Source organism: Castor canadensis, chromosome 7 (genome assembly GCF_047511655.1).
Source record: "Castor canadensis chromosome 7, mCasCan1.hap1v2, whole genome shotgun sequence".
Lineage (NCBI taxonomy): Eukaryota > Metazoa > Chordata > Mammalia > Rodentia > Castoridae > Castor > Castor canadensis.
The window spans coordinates 150,971,248-150,984,049 of NC_133392.1; the positions used below are offsets into that span (position 1 = coordinate 150,971,248).

Below are 12,802 nucleotides of genomic sequence, written 5' to 3' on the forward strand. Positions count from 1 at the left end.
AGTTGGGTGGACAAATGCCAAGGGCACAGTTGGAAAAGAGCAACCACATAACTCCTCCCCAACAGCTACAGCTCTGCTTGGGTCCTTAGGGCCAGAAATGTGGGCAGAACAGCAGAGAGGATCCCAGAACCAGGACAAGAGTTAAGGCAGCTTTGGGTCTCAGTCTCCCCTTCTGTCAGCCACAGGAGACAGCATTTCTGCTGGGTGGTTTATCCTCCTGCCCCAGTGGGATTGGCTCATGAAGGGCTGAGGGCAGGCTGGGTTGCCCCAGTCCACTGCTGGCTGGACTGAAGGGAGAGTGGGGAGGAGAGGGATATTCATTTGTTTGACAAACCAGCACTGGGGGACAAATGCAAAGCACATATTTCGTCTTGTGGGGAGCAGCAGACAGGCCCACAAAAGACATTTACGAGGGGGAAGTGGTGGGGTGTTGGACTGAAAGCAAGGGGCTGAGGGCAGGAGAGGAAGTCTGCCTAATGGAAGGAATGGTTGCCCCACTTCCCAACCCTCACACCCCAGGCAGGACTGTGGACACCTCTGAGAGCTGGGTCTGGGGGAAGAGTTGGGAATTTGGATTTGAATGTGGTGTGCCATTGGGACATTTGTGGGGCCAGGCCCAGTGGCCCATGGGATATAGTGAGACCCTGTCCCTTGCTGGTTAGAGAAAACAGCTATGTGTGGACCTGGGTTGCTGCACAGAAGGAGGGCTGGCCAAAGAGATCCAGAAGCAGGAATACCAAGCCTCAAGGGTGTCCTGAGAGCCGGCGGGAGAGCAGGGCTGCCTTTCTAGTTGAGTGGCCTGGGTGACTGTCCTTGGGGAGGCCGGCCTGGCCCACTGGGACCCTGCGGGAGGTCCAGGAAGAGGAGGAAGTCCTTTTTAATGCCAGGCGACGTGAGGACAGCTCCACGGCGCCTCCGCCCGCAGTCTCCCCCCCCACCAGAAGGAGGCTGGAGCCCCGAGGGCGCGGCGCGGCGTGGCGGCCTGGGCAGCGCCGCTCGCGTTAGGACCCAGCGGCTCCGGGGCTGGAGGCGGGCGCCGGCCCGTCGGGGGCCGGAGGGGGGCTCGGCGGGCGCACTCGGAGCGCGGCCACTCGGAGCGCGGCGCAGTGGCCGGGACAGGTAGGTGCCGGCCTGGCACTCGGGGGGCCCGAAGCACGCAGTGGCGGGGGGGAGCCGGGCGCTCGGGACCCCCGATCCTGGGGGCAGCTGCGGGGACCCTGAACCCGGGGCCTTAGAGCGGATGCTAGGGGACCACCTGGAAAGTTTGGGTGCGGTCGCTTTGGGAGAGGACGCGAGCTGGGCAGGGCGAGGGCCCCGAGCTTTTGTGGGGGTGTCGGGGGGCGGGGCGGCTTTTGTGCTGCGGGGAGTTGGAATGCCGCGGGCGGGGCGGGGGTCGAGCGGGGGCGGGGAGCGGCCGAGACAGAGACGCAGAGACAAAGAGAGACCCGGGCGGGAGCGGCAGGCAGCGCGCCCCGCGCAAGTTTCCGCGGCTGATTGTTCCCAGCTGTGCCGCGGCGCGCAGCATCCATCTGGCGTCCTCCCGCTGGGTCCCCAGCATGGCCTCCAGACCCGGCAGAGCCCTCCCTGGTCTGAGCCCGTGTCGGGGCCCCATGTCCCTCGCCACCCAGGACCGCAGAGGAGAGGGAAGGCTGCAGATGTGGAAGGGGTCAGAGGAGGGCGGGACAGCCTGCCTCTGTGCTTGGAGATGCGGTCCCCTGGGAGGGATCCATCACTCTCCCCTGTACGCCTACTGCTAGCCCGTGGGGCCCTTCCCCCCCCAATAAGCTGGGTGCCAATCCTGGGGAGGAAGACCTCCTGCAGGGCCCGAGAGTCACCCCCTAATCTCCTGAGTCTCCTCCTGAAAGGGTGACTGCCCCAGGGGGCTTGGAGCTGCCAGCCTGGGTGTGGAGGATGGTGGTCCCCTACCATGAGGAGGCCTCCAGTTCTCAGAGTGGTGGGGCTGTGGGAGCCCAGCCCCCAGCCCAGCCCACCTCAGTGAGATACTGAATGCTGGAGATGAGTAGGGGAGACAGAGAAGCCTGGGGTTGGGAGGAACTGGGGACCTCTGTTCCCTGCCCTCTCCCTAGATTCCCTAGGACAGAGAGGGCCCCTCCTGGATGGATGAGCCCCTGGGCTCTGTCCTCACAGCCCTCACCACAGTAGGCTGACAGTCTTGAGGCCACCCTCTACTGAGGGCCTGACATGGGGACCTGCAGGCTCCGCCAAATCCACTATGTAGCCAAGTCTAGAGGCTGGACTTGACCGATTCCTGAATGTCAGAGACCCGGTGAAAGCCATGGACCAGTGCCCTCAACCAAAGAATGACACACTTGTCCTACAATGTCCCATGGTGCAGACCCCTGGGCTGGGTGACATCACCATGCTTCCAGTACCCCATGCCAGGGTCCAGAGGAGCACTCGTCAGGCTCCATCCTCCCTAAGTGCTTCCTGCTGCTGCAAACAGACCTTAGTCTCGTGAGTGGGGATGAAGACAGCCAGGTCTGGGGAGGCCTGGGGCCTGGCAGGAGAGGAGTCTTCTGAGGGCTGGGAGCCCTGCCCAGCCTTGACTGTGCTGGGGGCCTCTTGGCCAGTGTGCATGTGGTTTCCTGCCGGCCGACATGTTCAGGGCCTAGGGGCTAATTGGAAGCAGGTGGCAGCCTGGCAAACGCTGCTGAGCTGAGCTCTGTGATATTGGCTGGGCAGGGCTCGTGCCCTGAGGATGTGCCTGGGGTCAAGTATTCCCAAGTGCCTGAGACTCCCAGCCACCCACCTTGGGAGGTGCTGGGCCAGAGGGGTGGGCATGGGTGTGACTGAAGAGGAAACAGTTAGGTGGTGGCGGGGAGGGTGCAATTGAAATGTCCCATTTAGTGAACAGGGCAGGATAGGGGTCTGTTCATTTGTCAAGATCAGTCCTAGGGCCAGGTTGCAAGTCTAGTCCTTTGTGTCCTGAACACCCAAGCAGGGACTTTGGATGTACCTCCCAGTAGTTCTGCCCTAGCCCCTCCCTGGTCCTCCAGATGCCTGGCTTCTGAGTGCCTTCTTATCCAGGCCAAATCTGGGGACAGAGGTGGGCTCTGCTTGGGTCACGGGCCTGGGATGCAGCTCTCCCCTCCTCCTCCAGCTGTCCTCTGAGACCACCCCAGCCTCCTCCCTCCATGGCCATGAGAGCTGCCTGCCTCTTCTTGTTGTTCCTGCCTGGTAAGTGCTTCAGCACCTGGGTGCCTGCCTGTAGGTGGGGTAGGAGCGGGGGTCAAGGGGGAGCTGAGCTTTTGTCATGCTCCATGGCCAGATCCCCGCCACCCCCCGGCTCCCAGGCCTTGGACACCACAGACTGAAACAGCCTGGAGCTGGTATGCAGAGCTCCAAGGGTACTGAGGCAGGGAGTGCAGAGGACTGGGTTCTAGACCCATTTGGGGCTCTACCACCCTATACAGTCTTGACCTTTGAGAGGGGTCCTTGTCTGTCAAATAAAGTTATTGGTAGGGCTCACAATGGCCCTGAAATTTCTACTATTCATTCAACAGGTCGAATGTGTTGATATCCTACTATAAGCCAGGCACTGGGCCAGGTCCTGGAGATAGTAATGAACCAGGCAGACAAATCCCTGTCCTCACTGCTGCCAGGCTGGGGAAGAAGGCAAACACTAAACAAGTGGATGGAATAAGTTTTAGATGGTGTAGACTGCTGCGATAGAAATAGACAGGAGGACAGGTGGGTAAGGGAAGGCCTTGGCAGAACTGGAAAGTTAGGTAAGACCTGAAGGAGGCGACCCAGGGAGAGTTAAGTGCGAAGGCCCTGAGGCAGGCAGGAGGCCAGCAGGGGAGAGAGACGGTGCAAGGTCACAGGTGACACAGGGTCACAGTGCATAAGGGACTTTATGGTTAAGGAGTTTGGATTCCATGGGTCTGGTTGTAGGGTCCTAGGCTCTTACAGAACTGCTGTGACCTCCAGTGACTCTTCCCAGAAGCACTTTGGGCCCACTGTCCTTCCCTGCGGGAGACCCCCACATGCTCTGCCTTCCCCCAGCAGGCCTGCTGGCTCAAGGCCAATATGACCTGGATTCACTGCCGCCATTCCCAGACCACGTGCAGTACACCCACTATAGTGACCAGATCGGTAAGTCGCCCCCAGCCTTGCCATGTCAAGACCTGGCTCCCTGGATGTGCGTGGCCAAGCCAGGGACCAGGAGGGATGAAAGAGTGGGGATCCTGGGGTTGGTCCCTGGCTCAGTTGTGACCTCACTTGCTCTGGGGGCTGGGGCCAGCCTGACCTCCACAAACGCCACATGCCCTTGTATTTCCAGACAGCCCAGACTACTATGATTATCAAGGTAAGAGCTTTAACAGGATGGGGCGGTGGGGGTGGGGACCCTGGAGGGGACAGAAGGAGTACATGCCTTGTCACCCGATACAGAAGTGAGTCCTCGGCCCCCTGAGGAGCAGTTCCAGTTCCAGTCCCAGCAGCAAGTGCAACAGGAAGTCATCCCAGCCCCCACCCCAGGTGGGTCACAAACATTGATCCCCACACCCCCAACTCCCTTTCAACCCTGGAAGTGGGGGGGTCGGGGTCAGGACTGAGAGAATTGACCCCTCCCAGTGACCCTGACTGCTTCTCTCCACCCCAGAATTGCCAGAACCAGGGAACGCAGAGACAGAGCCCACGGAGCCTGGGCCTCTTGGTAAGAGCACCTGACAGCTAGGGAAATGGAGGAAGCTGGGCTGAAGTGGGAGCGGTGTGGTTGGGTTTGCGGGGTTAGGCTGTGGGGGAGCTGGGAGAGGTGCCCCTAATTTAGTCTGGCATCTCCAGGCCCACAGGCAGCTCTGGGAGATCCCACTCTGCCCCTGGTGGCTGCAGCCTAGGGCAGGCCTCAACACTGGGAGGGTAGGGTCTGTGCTGGGCCCATGGTCAGATGAGGAAGAGCCAGGGCAGCCCAGGCCAGCTGAGTGGTGCCCAGGCAAGAACCTGAGAAGACTGCATGAGGACCCGAACTCACCCTCGGATGAGGCGATGGAGCGTGTTACAGCGTGGGTTCCTGAGAACCTGCAGGTCTGCTTGAGTTCGTGTGGACTTCTGTGACCATGTGGCGTGGCTGTGAATTAGGGTTGAACTCACTGTTGGAATAGGTGCTGTGTGGTCTACGGTATAAGAGCAGGCCGCCCTGGAAGGTCTAACAGTGCCTGAGCTGGGCCTGCGAGCCAGTCTCAGGTGGGCAAGTTTTGAGGCTGCGCCTTCAGCTCTGAGCCCCAAGTCTGATCCTGCCTGTTCCCCAGACTGCCGTGAGGAACAGTACCCATGCACCCGGCTCTACTCCATCCACAAGCCTTGCAAACAGTGTCTCAATGAGGTCTGCTTCTACAGGTGAGCTAGCAGGTAACGGTCGCCCGGAGCTCTAGGAGGGAGGGTGGGGAGGGCTTTGGGGGCAGTGAATCCTAAAGTAGAGCTCAGCTCTAAGGGTGAGTCTGGCCTGGACCCGGGCTCCCAGGCTCCAATGCCAAGTTTGGTGGACTCTCCCATGGGGGTAGGTGAGGGTGGGGCTGAGACCTCCTCTGGCCCCATCCCCTCAGCCTCCGCCGTGTGTACGTCGTCAACAAGGAAATCTGTGTCCGCACAGTCTGTGCCCATGAGGAGCTCCTCCGAGGTAGGAATCCCCTTCACTTCAGTATCTGCCTACCACCTGCCTCCCGTGTTCACTGAACACGAATTATACACCTGTGCCCACTTCCAGACCATCCCGAGCTCCTCCCCCTTCTCATCCTCAGAACGTCCCCTCACCAGGTGGGGGGGGGTAGCAATTCCCATCACGCACTGCCACCCTGACCCCACCTCCCCACTTCCCCTAACAGCTGACCTATGTCGAGACAAGTTCTCCAAGTGTGGCGTGATGGCCGTCAGTGGCCTGTGCCAGTCTGTGGCGGCCTCCTGTGCCAGGAGCTGTGGAGGCTGCTAGGGTGGAGCTGGCATTGGCATCCTGAGTGCTGGGCCCTGCCCAGGTCCTGCCTCAGGGTTGCCTGAACTGGTGCTTTCCCCCCATCCCAACCTTCCTTTTGTACAAACAGTGGGCTGCAGCCCCAGGGGACTGCTGCCTGAAGTGCCTTAGCCCCTCCCCTAGCCTGTGGCCACACCTGGACACAATGGAGCCTCCTGACTGCCAGTCCCCATCTCCTGGGGGGGCATCCAAGACCTCAGTGTGGGACCTGGGCCCCCAGTGTGCCTTCTCAGTCCCTCTGAGGACAGTCCCCCGAGGTAGGCCATGCCCCTCATCCCAGCTGGTCTGCTTGGATTTCCTACAGCCCCTGGGCACAGACCACCTTTGTTTTATACAAAATTAAAAATAAGTTTTTACAAAAGATACAAAGTCACTTTTCCATCCAGGACAAAGAGGGGACAGCTGGGTGCCTCCTATTCTGCCTATCCCTACCAAAAGACTACCCAGTCCCTTAGAGAGAAATGGGTGTTTAGGTGACAGTGGCTTTGCCTCTGTATCCCACTGGCTTCAGCTCTGACCTGCCCAGAAAGAGGGAATGGCACCTGCCACCATATGTACATATATGTGATACCGGGAGTCATGGGGCGAACAGAAGACTCCAGTGTTCATTGTTCTCCTGGTCAGAGCTGCTTGGTGAGGGCTGGAGTCTGTCACAGAGAGATGTGGCCAAGGTGAGAAGCGGAGCCAGGCGCTGGTGGCTCATGCATGTAATCCTAGCTACTCAGGAGGCAAAGATCAGGAGGATCGCAATTTGAAGCCAACCTGGACAAATAGTTCATAAGACCCTATCTTGAAAAAACTCATCACAAAAAAAGGGCTAGTGAAGTCGCTCAAAGTGTAGGCACTGAGTTCAAACCCCAGTACTGCCAAAAGGAAAAAAATGAGAAGCTGACCGTGTGGAAGCATCAGGGCGTATGTGTGGCAGTGGAGGTAAGTGTAAGGCAGGAAGTCAAGGAAGGTAGACCTGAGAAGGGCTTTTTTTGGAGGGAGAAGGCTGGTGCCATTTAAGGGTAGAAATAGGGAGCCCTCTGTAGTGCTCAGCCCACTGCTCTAATCAGCCCTCCTAGTGGGCCTGTGATGGTACAACTACTGTTCCCAAATTACAGAGAAACTATACCCAGAGCTGCCAAGGGACCACCCAAGGGCCTGCAGCATGCATGGCGGAGCCTGGGCAGATCTGGCTGCCAGACTCTCAAGAGGAGGGTAGGGCAGATTGTGCCCACCCAAGGAAGGTTCCCATTTTACAGACAGCTAACCATGGCTCTGCAGCGTGACACAGCTCTGCCCAAGTCCCTCAGCAGAGCCAGGGCAAGTCTCTGTGCCCATTCCCAGGCCCCATGGCTCATCGTGCTGTCCAGGAGTTCTGCCACTGTCCAGTGGGGCCCTGGGAAGACCAGAAAAAGAGGTAGGAAAAGGTCTGGCTGGGGAGAGCTGTCACCAGGCTGGATCCCAGACCGAAGCTTCAACAGCCCCTTCTATTAAATGGGGGTCCTGGGACCCCAGACACTTTGAAGTTGTTTATCTCCTTATCTAATGTGGGCCTCTGCCTCTGAACTCCCCAGCATCCCAGAGGGCGCATTCCTCCTGCCCAGGCTCCGCCTGTCTCCTTCCCTTGTCCTCCTAAGAAGAGGCACATTAACAGCACAGGAAAGGAGCGTCCATGACAAATCAATTCTAGAAAGTGGGTCTTGTTACAAAAACAACAGCTCTAAACAGTCAACATTATAAAAAGTTACAAAAATACAAGGACTCTGAGTTTACTGGGGAATTCCCTGAAAAACACTGCACTAAGGCGGAGAGATCTCTGGGAGGCCAGTTAGAACCTGGGTCTCTGTCCCCTGCCCTGGGCTGGGCACCCGTCTTTTCCATGAGCCCTGCCCTAGGGCTGGCCAGAGACAAGGGCCCTCTCCCTGACCCCAGGCTTTGGCTCAGCCACTTTCAGAGGATTTTGTACAATCTAAAGTGGTTCTTCCCAGAAGAGGGATGCTGTGATGACATGGGTGACCTGACAATACCAAGAAACCACTATAGGAGTAACCTGGAGCTGGTGTTCTGCCTCTAGCTGCCCTCCACCCCCAGCCCAGGCCCCGGGTGGGTTGTGCTGCTTAGGAGGCCACTCCTGACTTGCATGTGCTGCTCTCATTTCTCTGGGGGGCCAGAGGGTAGGGAGAAGGATGCCGAGCTCCTTCGAAGCTCTTGCTGCAGCTGTTCCTTCAAGGTGGACACCTGGGAAAGAAAAGGGTAGGACAGCCCAGGCCCCACCCTGACTTCAGAGAAAGGGAGGGAGCTGAGGCAGGGAAGTTCTGGTGTCATTCCTGAAATGTCCTTCTCTTCTCAATTTGCCCCTTGTAACAGTCACCTGGCTGTTGGGCATCCTTAGGGACTACCCCACCTCCATCCTTTGTCTCGAGACCTTCATCATTTGGGTGGGCCTTGCTCTAGTCCAGACTCTGGTGGACATGTGACCAGGCTGGGCCTATCAGCAGCTGAGCCCTGTAGACTCGATTTCATCAGGCCTGGTCAGGAAGGAGCACGTGATCTGAGTTGGCCAATGAGGACCAGCCCTGGGACTTTGGCTGGTGCCCTCAGGAAGAAAGGGTTCTCTCCTCTGGGATAGCAGGTTGTTGAGAGAACTGAGCTGGAGCTGCTAAGGTCATCCTGCAAGAGGGCCTGCCTGAGCCCAGAGAAATGGAGCCCTGTGGGAAGGGACTGAGTTCCTAGCACCACTCGGGCCCCTGATCCAGCTGTGGATGATACCAGCACTGATCCACCCAGCTATTTGCAAGTTATGGCATCCTCACACCATGAGGCCATGACCCCACACTTCCACTCTAGCACCACCTTCCCTGGGGGAGGCCCGTGTACCTGCTCCTCCAGCCCCCGTACCCGCTGGCGGTGGGCACGCTCAGTCTGCACCTGGGCACTGCGTAGGCGCCCCACCTCCTGCTGCAGCTCCAGCCGTTGCTGCTCCTCTGCTTCCACCTGGGCCGGACTATGGTTCTGCTCAAGGGCCACCACCTGGGCCTGCAGAGAGGGGCCTCTACTCAGGGTTCTGGCCTAGGGGGCGCGCTGCGTGTGGCAGTGCCAGGTGTCAAGCACCTGAGGCACGGCCAATGCAGGTGGGAGACATAGAAGAAATCCTTCCTCCTCCCCACCTCACTCACCCTGACAGTGGGCCTACAAATCCTGGGTTAGGGTACCCGGTGACTCCCACGCCGACGCACACACACACAGACACTCAACGTAGAGACCGGCTCATGTACACACAGCAAAAGCAAGCATGTAAATGCCTGTGCTCATCCAGATGCCTACACGTGTGCAAAGGCTCACGTGGTGGGATGGAGGTTTGAACTCAGGGCTTCATGCTTGCAAAGCGTGCGCTCTACCGCTTGAGCCACACCTCCAGTCCATTTTGCTCAGGTTATTTTGGAGATGGGGACTCGAAAACTGTTTGCCCGGGCTGGCCTTGATCAGCGATCCTGCTGACCTCAGCTTCCTGAGTAGCCAGATTACAGGTGTAAGCCACCAGTGCCCAACAAGTGCCCAACTCTTACATCTGCATACATGAAAACACCTGTATACAAACATGCAGGCACACATGCCACATCTGTGCATGAGTCATGCAACTAGCACAGGCACACTCCTGCAGACACCCCCACCTCTCCATACCCATACCACACAGGCGCAGACTCACGTGCCAACAGGCGGCAGTCTCATTTTTCTCCACCACGGGAGTCCCTCTCTCTACCACCAGCTGGGACAAACCTCCCTCAGCCTCTGGGCACCTGGGCTGGCCATCAGCTCCCCTGGGACTGCTTATACTGCTTATACTCCCATGCTGGCGATGGACGGAGTTGGGAACCAGGGCTAGAGGGAAAGGTGTGGGGCTGGTGGCAGGGGCCAGACCTCCAGTTGCTGGATCTGCTTCTGGGCCTCGGCCAGCTCCAGCTCAGCCCCCGTGAGCGTGCGATCCAGGCGGCCCTTCTCGGCATTCAGCCGCACTGTGTCCTCATGGCTGCGGAGCTTCTCCCGCTCCACCTAGGAGGGAGAAGGGGCTTACAGGGGAGCTTGCAGAGGGGTGAGAGTGGGATAACCCAACACCAACAGAGGCAGCATGCCGTGGGGACACACAGCAGGGACCCACCCCAGCCAGGCCCCAGAGCAAGAGAGAGGGGCTTCGTGAAGCAGCCCACCTTGTCCAGCGTCCTCCTGAGGGCCACTCTGTCCTTGTCCAGCCGCAGGGCGGAGCGTTCTGCCTCACGCTTCTCAGCTTCCAGCTGTGCCAGGGCGTGCTGCATGCTGCCTAGGCGCTCCTGCAGCAGCCGCCGCTCGTCCTGCAGCTTCTGCACGGTGCGCAGAGCTGCGGCCTCACCTTCCTGCCGCTGTCCCAGTACCTGCAGCAGAGGCCACGCAGCCCCCTCAGCCCTCTAAGCCCCAGGGTGACCACCTGCAGCTAAGGGAAGATGATGTCAGCCCACTGTTTCCAGTCAGCTGGCAGCCAGTTATGGGGTTCATGTGAGAGAACTGTCACTGGAGGCCAGCTAGTTCTTTGGGCCTCAGTTTCTCCATCTGTACTGTGGGAGTGAGGGCCAAATGATCCATGCTTCCTGGGTCAGGAAGCCTGGGCCAGGGTTGGGATAAGGTTGAGAGGATGGAAGGTCCCCATCCCATCCCGATGGCCTCACAGTCCTGGGGACAGAGGAGGCCCGGCCTGGCCCTCACCTCCTGCAGCTGCTGCAGCTGACCCTCAGCCTCTGCCCGCTGCAGCTCCAGGTCTGCCAGCTCGCCACGCATCGTGTGCACCTGCTCACCCAGGGAGCTGCTCTGCTTCCGCGCTTCGGATAACGCTTGCCGAGCTGCGTCCAGCCGTTCCTGGGGAACAAGGGCTGGTGGTGACAGGCCAGCCTGCGAGCCCTAAGGCAAAAGGCCCCTCTCTACTTTGTACCTCTGGCAGGTGCACAGCCCTGCCTGGAGGGTGAACCATACAACAGCTTGTCACTTCTACTTAACTGCCTACGTGAGAGCCACTCACACCCCAACTCCCCTCCATTAACCCTGCCCTGTCCTCTGCTAGTAGCTTCCTTCTCTCATTGGGTGAACCCCACCCCACCCCCAGCCTCCTGATTGGCTGCTCCAATGACCCACTCCTCCCTCTAAACCTACTCTTGTTGACTGGCCCCTCAGAATTCCCAACTGCAACCCCATTGGCTGGCTCTTTACCAGGCCCCTCCTAGTCTGCTCTATTAGCTGGGCCTCCCCACTCACACCCTGAGACCCCCATACCTGGAGCACCTGGCGGTCATGTTCGCAGGCAGTCAGGGCCTTCTGCAGGTGCAGGTTCTTGTCCTGAATGCTGGTGAGGCTGGCATTGCTCTGGGCCAGGGCCTCTGTCAGGCCCTGCACCTTGACCCGCAGACCCCCTTCGCTCTCTTCCACCTTAGCCAGGGCTCCATTTAGCCGCTCCACTGTCAGCTGCAAGGTCCCGGCCTTCACTTCACTGTCTGCCACCTAGGAGGACAGATAGGATGGTCAAGGGGCTACAGTCCCACTGTGAGCTCCACCAGGAGTGCCCAACCCAAGCTCTTCTCACCTCTCTCTAGGGCTTATCATGGATACCCTTGATCCCGTGCACTCCCACAAGTTCCCCTACTGCAACCTGGGCCCCACACACTGCTGGTTAACCACCCGTTTCTACAGCCACATCACCCTATTGTCTCAGACCTATGGTCTCTTCCCTGTCTCATTCCCCTCTTCCCTGCTTCAAAAGAGAAAGTAACCACCACAACCCTGGAGTTCTGTTTTTGACATTGGTGGGTGTCTATCTATGCAAGGATACAGAGTTCCGGCACATGCCAGTTATGAGCTTCCTAGCAGCTAAGGCAAAAAGGACAAAGAGTGAAACCCACATCTCTAACTTGTACCATGTCTCCTATGAGTGCAGATTCTGTCAACAAACAGTCTTGAATTCTAACTTTGGCTCTGCCTTTTATCAGTTCTTGATGGGGAAGGACATGACCTCTCCTTAACATGGTGATGATGACAATACTCCCCTCCAGGGTCGGGGAGACTGTGTAGTCCCTGTAAAGTACTCGGTGCAGGGCATGCAGGTGGTGTGTTGTGAGGGGCCCACCTGTCTCTGCAGAGAGTCCACCCGGTCCAGGAGGGCCTGGGCCTGGGCCTCGCGGTCGCTCAGGCCCAGGCGGCTGCGCTGCAGCTCCCCCTCGAGAGAGCGGCGCTGCAGCTCTAGCTTGACGGTGCGGCTCTCACAGGCGTCCAGCACCTCCTTCAGGTGCCGCTTGTCACTCTCCAGCTTCACCTCTGTGCTCTTCAATTTGCTCACCTTCTCCTGCGGCGGGGGACACTCAGGGCCCAAATGCCCCCTCTACCCGCACGCTCCCCATACCCCCAGCACCCTTAGGAAAAAAGGGGGGCAGCTGCAGAGACTGTGTGAGCCGGAGGCCTCAGTTTCCCCATGGTTCACAGGAGGAGTAGAAATGGGGATCCCAGAGCTAAGTCTAAGAGATTATGTGATCAGACTATCCCTTCCCTCTCTCAGGCCGTACAGGTCTGGACAGTGGAGGGACTGGACTGGCTCAGTGGAACAACCTGGACGCTCACAAGAGCCCTGGGGGAGGGGACTGTAAATGCAGGTTCCAGGGCCCTTCCCTGTTCCGCAGAGTCGTTTTCCAGAGCAGCAGGAAGCTGCAGTGTAACTGGAGCTGAGCCCAACAGCACCATGGGCCTCACGGTTCTAAGACTTTAGGGCCGATTCTCCCTCCCCCACTCAGGGGTCAGAGAAGAAAGGGACTTAGACTG

The 12,802-nt window shown here is 58.8% G+C and overlaps 2 protein-coding genes across 6 annotated transcripts in view; one reads left to right on the forward strand and one right to left on the reverse strand.

The window, feature by feature from the left end:
* Window positions 1-991: 991 nt before the first annotated feature.
* Window positions 992-6,320, forward strand: Mfap2 (microfibril associated protein 2). 2 transcript variants are annotated; one of them, XM_020168866.2, is made up of 9 exons: window positions 992-1,119; window positions 3,122-3,198; window positions 4,030-4,116; window positions 4,304-4,330; window positions 4,414-4,500; window positions 4,625-4,678; window positions 5,271-5,358; window positions 5,565-5,638; window positions 5,844-6,320. In XM_020168866.2, the coding sequence occupies exons 2-9, from the start codon at window positions 3,156-3,158 to the stop codon at window positions 5,945-5,947; spliced, it is 564 nt and encodes a 187-aa protein (XP_020024455.1). In that variant the 5' UTR covers window positions 992-1,119; window positions 3,122-3,155; the 3' UTR covers window positions 5,948-6,320. The 2 variants fall into 2 exon arrangements, with proteins under 2 accessions (XP_020024455.1, XP_020024454.1); XM_020168865.2 differs by having other exon boundaries at window positions 4,027-4,116; window positions 5,844-6,319.
* A 1,338-nt stretch (window positions 6,321-7,658) lies between these two features.
* Crocc (ciliary rootlet coiled-coil, rootletin) overlaps window positions 7,659-12,802 on the reverse strand; it is a 44,855-nt gene continuing 39,711 nt past the window's right edge. For all 4 annotated transcript variants that reach the window (XM_074081217.1, XM_074081218.1, XM_020168854.2 and 1 more), the window contains exons 31-37: window positions 12,117-12,332; window positions 11,270-11,494; window positions 10,709-10,858; window positions 10,180-10,380; window positions 9,893-10,024; window positions 8,852-9,010; window positions 7,659-8,212 (exon numbers count right to left, since the gene is read on the reverse strand). In XM_074081217.1, the coding sequence (XP_073937318.1) occupies window positions 8,126-8,212; window positions 8,852-9,010; window positions 9,893-10,024; window positions 10,180-10,380; window positions 10,709-10,858; window positions 11,270-11,494; window positions 12,117-12,332 (1,170 nt within the window). In that variant the 3' untranslated portion in view covers window positions 7,659-8,125. The remainder of the gene's footprint in view (window positions 8,213-8,851; window positions 9,011-9,892; window positions 10,025-10,179; window positions 10,381-10,708; window positions 10,859-11,269; window positions 11,495-12,116; window positions 12,333-12,802) is intronic.

Bases quoted from the DNA above. Each gene is read 5' to 3' on its own strand.
- Mfap2 (XM_020168865.2), top strand. From the start codon at position 3,156: ATGGCCATGAGAGCTGCCTGCCTCTTCTTGTTGTTCCTGCCTG. The intron at 4,331-4,413 runs GTAAGAGCTTTA...CACCCGATACAG, and splicing joins AGACTACTATGATTATCAAG to AAGTGAGTCCTCGGCCCCCT. The intron at 5,359-5,564 runs GTGAGCTAGCAG...CCATCCCCTCAG, and splicing joins AATGAGGTCTGCTTCTACAG to CCTCCGCCGTGTGTACGTCG.